At 40.9% G+C, this 15,159-nt stretch overlaps 1 protein-coding gene across 1 annotated transcript; it reads left to right on the top strand.

Annotated features, from left to right (window-relative positions):
- The first annotated feature begins 2,260 nt into the window (after positions 1 to 2,260).
- LOC141051878 (lymphocyte antigen 6 complex locus protein G6c-like) lies at positions 2,261 to 9,525 on the top strand. Its single transcript, XM_073548988.1, has 4 exons — positions 2,261 to 2,364; positions 2,674 to 2,741; positions 6,453 to 6,563; positions 8,901 to 9,525. The coding sequence occupies exons 2-4, from the start codon at positions 2,693 to 2,695 to the stop codon at positions 9,095 to 9,097; spliced, it is 357 nt and encodes a 118-aa protein (XP_073405089.1). The 5' UTR covers positions 2,261 to 2,364; positions 2,674 to 2,692; the 3' UTR covers positions 9,098 to 9,525.
- The last annotated feature ends 5,634 nt before the right edge of the window (positions 9,526 to 15,159 follow it).

Genomic DNA, 15,159 nt, shown 5'->3' with positions numbered 1-15,159 from the left:
AGTGGATGTATGATGGCATGCTTAAATGAGGAGGGAAAAATACCAGAAGAGAGAGAGAGGTTAAATATTTTTAGTTAGGTGAGGGGTGACAGCAGGGGAAAGGGACTGGAGGAGATGTGACAAAAATGGGTCACTGGTGCAAGTAGTTGGGCGAGAAGATGCAAGGAGCCTGCTTACTTCTTCTTCTGTGACTGGTTCAAAGTACTGGTACTGGTTCGTAAACCTCGTACACGCGCGGCTCTGCTCAGTACACCTCGTACACACGCGGCTCTGCTCCGTACACCTCGTACACACGTGGCTCCTCTCCGTACACCTTGTACACACGCAGGTTCGTTCCGTACACCTCGTACACTTGTGGCTCTGCACAACTCGTACACACGTGGCTCTGCTCTGTACAACTTGTACACACACGGCTCTGCTCCGTACACCTTGCACATGCATGGCTCCGCTCCGTACACCTCATACACACGCGGCTCCGCTCCGTACACCTCGTACACACGCGGTTCTGCTCCATACACCTTGTACACATGCGGCTCTGCTCTGTACACCTCGTACACACGTGGCTCCGCTCCGCACACCTCGTACACACGTGGCTCTGCTCTGTACACCTTGTACACACACAGCTCTGCTCCGTACGCCTCGTACACACACGGCTCTGCTACATCCACACTGTAAACCACTCCTGACCCCACACAGAGACTTCACTTCATTCAGCACCATGATAACCAGCACAGCGGAGTCCTACAGAGTGCAGACAAGGAGGCCCCTGATCATGTGACCACTGACTCCTCCCCTCCTGTGACCTCATCACAGGTCCTGTGCGCACAGCCACAGAACAGCCTAGGACACCATTGCAGGCTGCGGTGAGTCTCTGGGGAGGTGAGAATGGGGTCGGTGCATGGAGGGCATGGCGGCTCAGTGCAGTGCGGGAAAAATAGAGTCCTGGGTGGGACACAGGTGGGGGTGGTCAAAAACAGGACTGTCCCGCGAGAATCGGGACGGTTGGGAGCTATGCAGTAGCGTAGCTCAGGGTGGGCCCCCTCAGAGCGCGGGGACCAACTTTGCAAACGTGTAGAAGAGACCTGAGATCAGATTTCTGTCGAGACATGCTTAAATCGGATTGAGAGCATCCCAGAATAATTCAGGCAGTAGTGAAAGCCAAAGGAGGTGGATTTACAAAATGCTAACAAAATAATAAAAATGTTAATTTAGATTTTTAGGAGCAAAACAGTGACAATGCAGCGACATAACAATAATCTGCATAACTAATCATATGCTAAATAGCTGCAAGTCAAATTTATGTATGAGATAGCCAAAATGATTTGTCTATAAATGGTGGTAGTCTCAGGTTGGAACCTGTAGTGGATGGTGAGATATGGAGCCTGAAAGCCAAAAGTTCAAAAAGTTGTTACCCTTTTGCTCGTTAATGTATTGGGTGGCTATGCTGTAGCTCATATGGTATATAGGGGGATGTCAACTTACTTAATTCTGCTCAATATTAAGCGATATAATTAATATTAATAGAAAATAATAATGATAATAATTCATGTGTTAATATTAATATTGCGCAAAAATAATTTCAGCCTATTGGTTCGGACTCCATAACAGTCACTGTCTCTCATGTGGCCCTTCGGGAAAATGAATTGCCCACTCCTGGTCTAGGACACTAGTAGTAGAGGTAAGGTCATCATCCTTGGTGATCTATAGTAGTGAAGGGGTTAATGGATGAATTAATGTTTGACTGAAGAAGGGTTACTATAAGTAGAAGGGTTAATCTCTGGTGATCTGGGGCTCAGAAAGGGTTGAAAGGTGAGTGCATATTTCCCTGGTGTTAATAATTTGTGAGATGTCTCCCTGGCTCCAGCTGTGTTGGGACCTTTTTAGCTGTACTGATCATGGAGATCTACGCCAGGCATTTTATGCCAGTTTAGTTTGTGTACTTTTTTTTGTTTTGGGTCCTGCAAGTCAAACCACATTGGTTGAAAAAATTGAATACTAAAGTGATATCATTTTATATTGCAAATGCTTAAAAAAATGCCAAAGAAAAGAATATATGCTAAAATGATATTAGTGTGGTTGTCCTGCATGTGGACATCCAGTCTCGGAATCTGCAAAGTTTGTTCTAGAGGTGAATCTGGATGGTGTAGTTTCACAGCAGCTGGAAAACCCTATGTTTATGTCGTTCTCCCTGTCGTTATCTCTGTACCGAAAACTGCTAAACAGGTGTGGCCGCTAGTCATCAAGTATTAGTAACGTGATCCAACTCCTCCTTCTAACAGGACGAAGTATAAAGGGGTTTTATGTATCCGAAAGCTCTTCACAGTCAAAGGGGCGACAGGATAAGACAGTCACAGTGACGAGTTGGTAATGCCACCGAGCTTTATTTATTTCATTACCGTTCTTTTTGGATATAGTTATAACCTTCTTTGAAAAAAAAAATCTCCTCTGTTCCACTGCATCAATTTCCTAAACTTTGGGACTGAAGCTGTTTCACTTGGAGCCTTTACCTTGTAATCATCAGTTTCCTGCATCTGCTTCCCAGCTCTGCCTCTCACTATTTCTTCTCATTTTCTCACCATCCTCTTCTACTCTCTAAACTCTTGGAGCTGCCGAAAACTTCCCATCCTTCCAGGATCTATAAGTAATCTGCAGTCTGTTTTCTTCTCCTCATAGAACATTTTCTGAAAGTACCATGAAGACGCTCTTTTGTATCAGTTTTGCTCTTGGGCTGATTGCTATTGGTAAGTGTCGTGGTTTTTATTAATAGGTTCTTTTTGTATTTGAAAAATTGGGCAAAAGCTAACAAAATAACGCTCAAAAATTTGGCTACAATCAAATGGGCTGAGGGTATGTAATACTCCATAACCTGTATTTTTTCTTTTGGGTGGTCTTACCTAGCAGACGTCTTTCTCATGTCTATTGGCTCTGACAGAGATGACATCTGTTAGATAGTTCTTCTTGAATTTTTGTCTGCTTTACAGAAGTTTAGATTAGAAGAAGCATATAATGAACATTCTTGATTATTATGTATATCCTCCATCTGTACCTTATAAGTGAAATCTCTAGTTAAAATACATGAAGAAGGGTGTTCCAATACACAATACATAGAAGGAGCTTGTAGTGAAACCCAAGTTCACACCCCATACTTGGTTTACCTGTTGGCGACTTGGCGTCCAAGTCCAGGTGTGCTTGACTTCAGTTTTTGGTAAAAAAAAAATGAAGGCATTTACATGTTTCTCGCAGGCATTGAGAGATTTGAAGTCCTAGTGCCCCACCTTGCCCTCAGGCCACTTAGAGATGAGAACTAGAAATACATGAGACACAGGGCGTAGACCTCTACATTTCGACTGGTTTTCTGAACATTGAAACTCTCCAGATTCTTTTTTTTTTTTTTTTCAATGACACCAAAAACTCAATGTTAGCTCTGTGAAGCAATTTTTTCCACAAGTGGAAATGTCCGTACATGATTGGAATGTCATACAGGGCTGTAGTTATTGTAACGTGGAAACTGGGACATAACTGCACAGGGCAGTCAGTGAGTGCAAAAAAGCAAAAAGTATTGTTTCCACTAAGTAATTTTGGATTATTTTGTACTGTTTTGGGGTAATAAATTATACGTTGGAGATAAAATTTTAAATAGAAGTTGAGATTGTTCCACCCAGAAACACATCATGGACTTCTTTAGTCCATAATGGACAATATGCAGGATTCTTCTTAGACTTAAAGGATGGTTTTGAGAAATTTTTAGAATAATTCCTATGTAGAAAGTAAAGCTAAAACTTTCTTTAACTATCTTTGTATGATCCCTTCTTTCCATATGTTGAAGATCCTATTAATATTCTAACATAGGGAGAGAGGAGTTTCCTGTATAATGTGGAGATCATACTTTAAGATCGGCATTATTCAACACTCTATGATGGGGTGAGGTCCATGACTAAAGTTCTAGCCTTAAATATTAACTGCAACTTCCTGCATGACAGCCTGTTATGGTAACGGATGATTGAACCTACAGCCAAAACAATATATTAGACTGTTAAAGACAAGTTCATAATTGACTCTTAAGGCCTGTTTCACGCTTCAGTTTTTGTCCATCAGTCAAGATCCGCCGTTTTGCAAAAAAACGGATCCGCTATTTCGTTTGGCGGATCCGTTTTTTTCCCATTGAGTTGCATTACCGTTGGATCCGTTATTTTGCGGATCTGCCCAAATTTTGCCGTCCGCCGACATGCCCGAACGGAGCATGTAACGTTTTTTCGGGCGGCAGGATCCGCACTTCACACTGCGCATGCCCGAAAGACTTCACTCAGCCTGAAATTTAACCCTAAAGTCTGTTCTGGCGCCTGGAAAAAAATAAATCTCTCTCTCGGCAGTGGTTCCTTAAAAATTAATCGGATCCGTAAAAAAAAAAAAACGGTCCGGTGACATCCGTTCACATCAGTTAGCAACGGATCCGCTTTCCGCCATTTTGGTGGATTTTAACTGACACAAAAAAACTGAAGTGTGAAACAGGCCTAAGAAGTATAGGACAACATTGCCATGCCCATTTTGATTGACATGAATAAGCAGCTGAAGGTCAAATTTGTTGGAAATGCCCATCAAAATGTCCCCCTATAGTTGACCAAAATTATCAAGACATGTGTTGGTTTTATGGTGGTCATCTCATGCAGTCAAAATAGTTTGACCTTATGGAATTAATGGTTCTGAAGTTGATCCATTGGGAGCCAATATTCAATGGAGAGTCATATGATGATCTCCTTTTAAAGTTAGATGATTAGTGAGAAGAACATTTACTAGCTGAGAAAAAGCTAAGATATGATATATGATATGATAAGAATGTCTTCCTATAATTAGTATTGTGATGTGGGTTTTTTTTGTAAATTGTTGTGTAAATTGGTCTTGGTTTTAGTTATTCCATTTGTATGAAGTTTATAAAATGCCCTTTCAGAAGGTAGTCATATGATGACTTCTTATATGGGTTTTTCAGATGTTAGAGGTCTCCTTATTTCATCCCTTTCACCTTGTCGAAAAAGTGAAGTCATTTTTTAGTGACTACTTTTCCCTTGACCTTATTAGATAAATATTTGATATGTCAACACTGGAAATTCGCTTTAAGATAATGTTAACAGTTGCACAAGTGAAATGTCAAAGGGGAGGGATAAAATTGAACAAAAGAAATTATGATGTTGGGAGGACTCGTACTAAAAAGTTCAGAGGCTGCCAAACAGGTGGGGCAGTGTCTGAGAAAGGAGAACAAATTGCACATTGTTAACAAAAAAAAAGATGCGTAGTGAAACCTGCCAATAGATGGCAGTAGCCAACGTTAACGTCAGAATACATAGAATGCAAGGTTACACCCATGCGTTAGACAACAGAGATCTGACAGATAGGACACAGTGACTGATTCTCATGAAAGTCAACCATGACCTTAGAATGAGCACAAACACTTGTGGTTGGATTCAGTCAAGTTTCATTCTTTTAGGCTTCACATCTGATTTGTCCACCCTTTTAAGGTTTACCTAGATAGAGGTTATTGTATACTTCAAGAGTTGACTCACCAAAGCTCCGATATTGCTACCTGCTAAAATGCCAAACTTGTGATCGCAAGTAATAAAGTCGTAAATCCAATATTTCAATTTTACATGTAATGTATTTCCTAACAAACAACAAGAAGGTGGATGGTTGAAGCTACAGGAAATTAGGTCACAAATGGACCGATCTCATCAAGAAAAAGAAGCTTAATTCCACTAAAATACATATACAACTTGAAAAATGTACCCACGGGGACAACATACTTCACCAATTGTTCTGCAAGAGGTCAATAATGAGACCACACCCGAGGTCTAAACGTGGATCACAATAGAACTCTATGGTGATCATATAAGCTAGGTTTTTTAGGACCATGGAACGTGCATCTCTTGAGGCTATATTAAGGGTGTTTTAGCCCTGGTCATGGTCTTCTTTTGAGCAGGCACATCTTGTAGTCATACTTCTTTGTCAGCAAAAGAGATCAACGACGCTAATGTTCTGATGTATCAGTTTAGCAATTTGGTGTTATAATAAACCATGTATCTGAATTATCGTGCCTCCCAATGTAGGTATAGAGGTATAAAAGGCGTAGAGGTATTTGTCACTGTTGAGTCCTGAAGGTTTTGGCCATACAACAAAAAGCCATTATTATTTATGACAACTGAGGATAGGTGCCCTGTTACAAACCTTTCATTAGGGCCATGGGGCTTGAAGTGAACTCCCAGGTCATGGGCTACAGAAGTTACTTAATCCCAAGATTACTGTCTGTTTACGTAAGGGCCTCCAGAAGGGGAAAAATAAAGAATAATTAAATCCTTTGCCTATTCCTGACAAGGAAATCCACATTGTTTGCTTAAGGCCAGTGTAAATTTAGATTCTGTATCCTAGTCTGTGGAGTGTAACTTTTCTCTGTTCTTTACCTGCAGCCTCCGCCTTAACGTGTAAGAGCTGCAAATTCAAGGCACTGTCCTTCTGCATCACCACATCTTCACAAGTAGACTGCACTGGAAACTGTTCCCTTACTAAAGTGTACTTAGGTAAGTATTAACAAAATGTAAAGTGCCAGCCATAAAAAGTCATTTTTTTTTCTTTTTGTTTTAGCTCCCTAACAACCAGAGTCTTTCAGTCCTAAGTGACTGTACACTTTTAGTGATTACCTTAAAGGGAATCTGTCACCCCTTTTTTGAGATATCATATAATGATATCATTCAATTGTGTGTCACATAAGGATTCTCTTAGTACTTTTGCGTCCCCCTGACCCCGCACCTTTCATGCATAAATACCTTTTTTATATCAATTCAGATGTATGTAAACTGCCACAGTCCGGTCCGATGGGCGGGGCTTATTCACCTGCTCCCCCCCTTCCTGTCTTGCTCTACACAAGAAGAAATGCATAGAGCAAGACAGGGAGGGGGGAGCAGGTCAATAAGCCCCGCCCATCTGACCGGACAGCGGCAGTTTACATACATCTGATCCGATATAAAAAGGTATTTATGCATGAAAGGTGCGGGGTCAGGGGGAAGCAAAAGTACTAAGAGAATCCTTATGTGACACACAATTGAATGATATCATTATATGATATCTCAAAAAAGGGGTGACAGATTCCCTTTAATGACCCTCTTTTTTTTTTCTTGTGAAACCAAGATGGCGTTTGCAGCGTTCTTTCCATGACACAGTTTTTTGTTTGTTCGTTTTTTTATAAATACCTGTTTTTAAAATTAAAATGCCATTTCACAAAAAGGTTAAACTCACTTTTATATTAATTTATAGTTTACTTTTCTCTAAATTTGCTAATTTTCTCTAATAAAGAGTCTTATACTAGGCTCTATTTGTGGGGGTTCTTGTTGATTAATGATATGTGTTGTCTCCGGATTGGGTTTTGTCCATGGTTTGTGATGGTATTTTTTTTTTACTTATTTCTGTTTCTAGCTTTAAGATAGACAATGACATGTACAGGGTGGGCCATGTATATGGATACACCTAAATAAAATGGGAATGGTTGGTGATATCAACTTCCTGTTTGTGGCACATTAGTATATGGGAGGGGGATAACTCTTCAAGATGGGTGATGACCATGGTGGCAATTTTGAAGTCGGCCATTTTGGATCCAACTTTATTTTTTCCAATGGGAAGAGGGTCACATGACACATCAAACTTATTGAGAATTTCACAAGAAAAACAATGGTGTGCTTGGTTTTAACGTAACTTTATTCTTTCATGAGTTATTTGCAAGTTTCTCTTTGTTTAGCCGACTTCAAAATGGCCACCATGGTCACCACTCAGCTTGAAAAGCTTTCCCCCTCCCATATACTAATGTGCCACAAACAGAAAGTTGATATCACCAACCATTCCCATTTTATTTAGGTGTATCCATATACATGGCCCACCATGTACATGTTGGGACACTGTATCTATTGGGTACCACATCTTGGGTTCTAGCTCGGAGTACACAAAATTATGAGTTGTTGGGATATTGAATATTGGTTCCATTTTAAAGGGGTCATCCGGGACTTTGTTTTTTTTCACTCTGTGGCTAAGAACTTACTGGTAAGTAGTCCCTAACTATTCTGCCTAGCAAAAATCTCTCCCAGCTCTAAGTGGTCACGGATCGAGCCTACCAGTAATTTGCCAGCTTCTTGTGATGTCTCATTGACAGGGAAACTGCTTCTCTTGCGCTCTGCTGTGTCAAAAGGGCATCACTGCTGATATCCTGCTAATTTATAGCTGGTTCCCCGTTGCCTAACTGCAGGGAGTCAAATGCCAATCAGCATAATGTCTGCAGTGACGCCTCGTTGACAGAGCAGAGCAGAAGAGGAAGAGCTGCTTTGTTGACGTGAGATTAAAGGAAGCCACAGAATCACCATTGAGCCAGAAGAGATCATTACTGGGCAGAGAAAGCATGTAGTTATCATAGTCCCTGATAACCCCTTGAAAGTACACTTTGACATTATGAAATGTTGGAGCACTGAATCTAGGTTGTAGTATATCATGACATTAAAAGTTGTTGGGGCACTGACTTCTGGGTACATGATCATTGCACTTTGTACAGTAGGGACACTTAATCCTGGTGTCGAGGTCAGAGTACACTTTGACATTGCGAGATGTTGAAGCACTGACTCTTGGGTTCTATCACATGGAAGATATGAGACTGTAAGAAATTGAATCTTGGGATCTAGGTCAGCTATACTTTACGTTAATGAATCTTGCTTGACTGAATCCCGGGTTCTATCCCACAATGCACTTTGAACTCATCAGAAGTTATTGCATTGTGTTTTGGGTTTTACGTCACCATGCACCACTGTGTCATTGATGGGGAAATAGAGCTTGACATTTCTATGACCTACTAAGTATTTTTTTTTTTGTTTTTTTTCTAGGTTCTTTCAACTTGTTTGATAAACAGAGCTGTGATACTAATTGCCAAGCAGGAAAAAACAAGAATGACTCTACCTTTGGATTTCAGTATGACAATACATGTTGTACTACAGACCTGTGTAACAGTGGAACCTCTGTGAAGATGTCAGTCTTTGTCGGGCTGGGAATGGGGCTTATGTGGCTTCTGAATGCAGTATGAGCCTTTTCTACCATGGGCACTGCAGACATAACACTATGGACTGCCTCGAAGAAAGGCTCAATGAGCAGATGCCATATGTAACAACAAAGCTGGACTGGTGGGTTCTGTTACTTCGTATATGAGTCACAGAGTCAGGCAAATTATGACTTGGCTTATTCCTTCAAGGTTAACTAGCCCTTTATGGCTTTCCTACTTTCTTCCCCCATTCTTACCATTAATGGATCATAGCTCAGAGCAACCTCACAATTGTAATCTGTGAATATGAAGTCTTCCAATCGGACTGACTCACGTCTATGGGTTTACCTCTGCTGCTCTTACTTAATCAGGTTTCCTTGCTTAATGAAATGTCATTTTGATTTGTAAACTCAGTACTAAAATGTATTGTATATGCAACTAAATATAAAAAATTAAATGTTATTTGTGATAAATTTGTCTTGTTGGTGTTTCTTCATGACCACATGACTGTACGTATGGAATTTAAGTTACAGAGTATCTGTCTCTGATGCACATAACAGTCTAATATGTCCAAAGACTATCCCGATTCTTATGTTGTGAAGCTTACCATCCATTATCTTTGAGTGGGTGATTACGCTTCATCAGCATTCTACCAGCACCACAGGATCTGGAACTTGCTCTTCCCTCACTTTCAAGCATGCAGTGCTCCTCCCATTATCGAATTTCTTGCCAGCCTTGAACTGAAATCCCACCTCTCAGGTATACTTGTAGGCATTTTGACAGATAAGAGAGCAGCAGCCAAGAAAAAACAGCCTCCACTTCCCATAGAGCGCTAAAAACCCAAACGTACGTTCTGTAGACCAGCAAAGATCCACCTCCGCTTCAATGCACAGCCCATGCAGAACCTGCACTACACATAATAGAGGTCTGTTTTTTTCAAGAATGTTTCTTTAAGTAAATTAAAATCAATAACCAATATCCCTGCAATAGGGTATTGGTCACCTTCAACTTTTGTACTTTAGTGCAATTAGTGTATTTAGGATAGGTGTCAGTGAGCGTTTGCCAATGGACTTTCTTCTAGTGTTAAGAACTCACCCGGTGAAGTGGATTCTGAAGGCATAGGTCAAGGTGATCTGCAGAGACTATAGGCAGTGGTGATGTGAAGCGGGCCTTACCAGATGGCACATGGATCAGCAAAGATTGGGACAGCGGGTTTTACAGGATGGCAACCAGAAAAGTGGAGCAGTAAGCACCAGAAGAAGCAGAGTCAGGGTTATGAATACAAACATGAACAGTAGATATATAGGAAATCTGGTAACTTGCTTGCATAGATATGGTTACACAAGGAACAATAACCGTGTAGGCCATCTAGTATCTTGCGACAGAAATGTGGTTACACACTGGAACAGTAGATGTATAGGCAATCTGGAACTTGCATCAGGCAAATGGTTAATAGCAGAGATATATGCAATCAGGAACTTTTAGTAGGGATATGTTTAACCATATGTTGAGGTACTGCTAAACGAGTAACTTGCTTGCATAGACAATGGTGGGCACAGCACCAATAGTAGCATAGAGGAGTCTGATATCAGGTACCTGTAGCAGTTGAACGTGCAATAACAGCAGGATTCGCAGGACTGAGCTAGCAGCTAGTTGGAGATGTTTGGATAGCATGCAGCAGTTTGTTACGGACATGATATACACCTGGCTTAAGCTTAGTGAAGGGGATAATGTGGTAAACAGAATGGAAGGAGCTTGCCATAGGAGAAGGAAGCAAGATCCTGAGCCGGGACATGTAATTTACATCTACAATCGTTGCCAATCAGCAAAGGAAAATTATCACTCCAGAGACAGAGAGTTCTGCCTGAGGCCTGATGTACTGTAATTAATAAAAGGACGAATAGTCGCTTATCTTAGTGCAAGTATTAGGTGTGAAACCATTAGGGCTCGTGGCGTCCTGTTCAGCAATAATAGGGATGGGCCCCTTTTGACTTGACCGGTTGAACAGCCCTAACATCATCTCTTTAGATGCTGTAAAGATGAAAACTCATGAAAAAATATGTGTGAGATTATGTGCCCTCGACGCCTTTTTCAGGCGCACCTTAATATTTGGTCTCATGCAATGGTGCGTACCCCACAGTTCTCCTACTATTTTGCCATTGAATGTTATAAAGCTAACCACAGTGTTATTGAGTGTCAAAAGTATCCTTCTTGTACTAATAAATGGAAATGGTCCTCAAAAAAGCTTGCAAAGAAATTGGCTTCCATTTCACAATCATGGCCTTTTTGCCTTGTCTTCATCCTTGTAGGGGTCTTAATGAAGGTCTTTAATTTTAACAATTGATTTCCATGCAACATGGAAAAGTTCCCTCGTAGGGTATGAGGTTATGGTGACCTTTATCGTAGGTTTCATCTTCCCAAATAATATCTACATATTGAGTTAAACCTCATTCTTCAATTCTTACATCAAGACTTCAACACAATTGTTTTTGAAGGTGTAAACAAGTCTTGTGTAGATACATGAGTCACCTGCAGAATGGCAATCATATGATCAGGAAACACAATTTATCCTATTGTGTGTGACTATACAAGACTAAAGAAAATGGTATTAGGTAAGAATGGGAGTAACTATAACATACCTGCTAACTGCTCCCAAATTATCAGGAGACTTTCGGAAAAAGAGGAGAGCTCTCGCACTCTTGTAAAAATTGTGAAGTACAGTGGACATAACAACACCCTCACGGAGAAAAGGAGTCTCATGAGACTCATCCCTATGCCCTACCAGAATAGGCTCTCTATCGGCAGAGAGGCTATGTAAGGCAGGGGTACTTCTCTAATCCTACATGCTATAAATGTCATGATCCAGTCTGAGGTTTGTTTTCTGCTATCCCCTCCCTGGACTGGTCATGCGGGGGTTAATCCCCCCTGCCTTGTTTTGGATCTGTTTTTGCTATTTCAGTTCGCTGTGGGCTGCAGGCAACGTCAGTGATAGTTCATGCTTCCAGGCTAGAGCAGCTGACCCGTATACCCTAGTGATCCTTCTGCCTCTAATTTTCCATATTAGTGTCTGACCCATTCCCTATCCCTGATTTTGTGTACATTTGGTGGTTTCCCTACAGTGTATGACTCGACTTGAACTCTGAACCCCGCTTCCTGTTTTTCCGTCTCTGATACCACGTTACCGACCTTCTTATGACTCACTGGCTTGTAGCCTGACTCCCCTTTCCGTCTCACATTTTGGATAACACGTTCCTGTTTGGCTCTGACTTCTGGCTTCTCTCTGACTACATACATTGCTGTGACCTCTGGTACTTCGTCTTCCTGTTTGTTGCTGACCTGGCCTGTCTGACTATTCTGACACCTCCTAGTGGTGGCCTGCACGTCTTCACTGTGGTGCTACACAGTGAGTGCAACCTTTTTTCCCTTACCAGCGCCCCCTGGTGAGCTTGCGCTCAACTGCTCCACAGTTACATTACAAGAAATAGGTGAATCGAATTTATGTGAATCTAATTTGTGCCAAATTTTTAGGATTAGAAGAATTTGCGATTTAATTTGTTCAGTTCGGGTAAAAGTGACTGCCACCATTTTATACATTACAGAAGATTGCATCAGCCAGAAAAGGCTAACATGAGTTTAGGCACATCCAGGCTGGCTTCCCATAATGCTTTGTAGCTATCAAATCACATGGTATGGTACAGCCGATCAGAAGGGACTATTATGCCTGTATAAAAGCCAAGACAAGGAATGCAGCAATGGTTACCATCTATTTACCCATAGCCAAATATGCTGAGGTCAATTGGACATTAATAAAAAAAGTTGTGTTTATGTTTATGAGCTTGAAATTAGTTGGATACAGTCCTAAGAGAGCTGAGAGTGTTATACACATGTCATCAGGGTAATTGGAGGCTTTGCCCTACTCATGATTTTTGGCAAAAAAAACTGCAAACATTTCAAAGGATTTGGTCATCTCTATTACATACAAATAGTCGAAATGTTCTTCAGCAAAAGTGGTTTGTGTGTCTAGTGGAGGGTGCAAAGAGTGGGAAAGAGGTTCGTGGGTCCAGGAAGACAGGTCTTTTGGCTACTAGTGTTCAAAGGGCAGGGAGTTATATTTGAAACCTTCACCAATGGGGAACATCGTTCCTGTATTTTTGAGGAACTATTGGCAGGAATGTTTCCAGGGCTGTGATGAGTAAAACCTGATTGTTGTTTTGGGCAAGTGCTGCACTTTCACATAGCTTGTGGGTTTTGTACACAACACCCATACATTGGTGGATATGGACAATTTCCAAGCTAGATTTTATGTACATCTTTATGATACTTGGGGTAACAGACAAAGGACCTGGGGCACTTCCCTCTCATGCTTGAGACACTAGTAACGTCACTGCCTGGCATCCTGACAATATCTGTCCAGGTAGGGAGGGCATTATATTACATAGACGATCATCCTAACCACAACATTCTTGTAGACAATGCCCGGTATTAATGTCTCTCTCTCAGTGATACTATCACAAGTTCGCGCATAATAACACCTTATCATCATGTATAAAAGGTCCATAGTATCACCTATCATTTCCCACATTATTCTTGTGATAGAAAAGGAGATTGGTTACTTTAGCATATGGCATGATCCTATCTAAAGCAAACACCAGAGGACGTTGCCTGGATAGATGTTCACTTGAGGACAAGAGTTTCTTTTTGGCTGATATGGTAGGTCGAGCAACCTAGGCAGTTGCCTAAAGCTTCACTACCAAGGAGGTCCACCAAATATCCAGGGAATCGCATATTTGGTTGCATGCCCTTGATTTCATCTAATTGAGAGTAAATCAAGGATGGGTTATATCCTATAATAAAGTCCAAGTCGAGGGTGCATTGGCAAAAGTCACACTTGACCAACATGGCTGCTGGCAGAAGATGGAGGTCACCCAGGAATGGTCCCAAACCAAGCTGAACTATCCACTTTACATAAGCCTCAGCACTTCTCAGCTCAAGGAATTACCGAATGTGCCTGGTTTGTATGCCAAAAAGTCCTGGCAAATACAAGGGACTTTTGGCAACACTGCCTGAACACCAGGGAGGCTAAGGAGGCCCAAAGGCCTCTTTGGTACATGGTCAGGTGGAGGCTAGCTACAAATTTTGCACATTTTATATCTGATGCTTCATGAAACATCTATGGTCTATTCATTGGTGATATTTAATAGAAACCTCTACAATTTCCAAATTTTCTAAATTAAAATTTGTAAAAAAAAATCAAGAAATTCATCAAAATCAGTACAAGGTAAAAGTGGAGTAGTTCCTGTAGCAACCAATCAGATCCCAGCACTCAATGGTAGCAGACGCTAGAACAAATAATATTCTGATTTCTATGGGAACAACTCCTCTTTTCTGGTTTTGAAATAATTCCCTTGAGGTTTTACAATACTTCCTATCTTTGAAAAATAAGAAAAGAGGAACACAAACTGTGACACCACAGCAATTGTTAATCTTTGCTCTATCACTTCCCGAACTTGTTAACCACAAAAAATCCATTCAAGTGAAACTGGCACTTCAAAGAGACATATATAGAATGCAGTGTGAACTGCAACCTTCAAATCAAATAAAGGGTTCAGTTCAAAGAAGAGGTCCATGATAAAAATCCACTTTATTAATTCAAACAAGTTTTGAATTCCCCTCACCTCAAAGCGCAGAAGACTTCCAGAAGAAACTGGCAGCTAAACCTGCGTCGGGGTGAGGGGATGCTGTGGCGGTCATCTTCCCTTGGAAACCACAGATATTTATTAAAAGGTAGTTTGGCATATGAGCACTTTATGGATACTTAATATAATGTCTACCCCTGATTACTTACCTGCTACAATTCCCTTATTGGGTTTACTATTCTACAAACTGGGGAACAACATACTAATCTGTACCTATACCTATACTCTGCATATACAGCATATTAGCATATTTTACAAGGTTCTTTTTGCACAAGAGCACTTTATGGATGTTTTATATACCATATACTAATATGTACCTATAGCCACACTATGCATGTGGCATATTAATTTAATTCATATGTACAATTAAGTTATAGCATGTCTCCCCTGCATTACCCTCTTCCAACCTAT

This window comes from Dendrobates tinctorius, unplaced genomic scaffold (assembly GCF_039654945.1).
Source record: "Dendrobates tinctorius isolate UK_male_01 unplaced genomic scaffold, ASM3965494v1 ptg000158l, whole genome shotgun sequence".
Lineage (NCBI taxonomy): Eukaryota > Metazoa > Chordata > Amphibia > Anura > Dendrobatidae > Dendrobates > Dendrobates tinctorius.
The sequence above is the reverse complement of the archived record's forward strand: the minus strand, read 5'-3'. Positions and strand labels throughout refer to the sequence as shown.

Bases quoted from the DNA above. Each gene is read 5' to 3' on its own strand.
- LOC141051878 (XM_073548988.1), top strand. From the start codon at position 2,693: ATGAAGACGCTCTTTTGTATCAGTTTTGCTCTTGGGCTGATTGCTATT. The intron at 2,742-6,452 runs GTAAGTGTCGTG...CTTTACCTGCAG, and splicing joins TCTTGGGCTGATTGCTATTG to CCTCCGCCTTAACGTGTAAG. The intron at 6,564-8,900 runs GTAAGTATTAAC...TTTTTTTTCTAG, and splicing joins CCTTACTAAAGTGTACTTAG to GTTCTTTCAACTTGTTTGAT.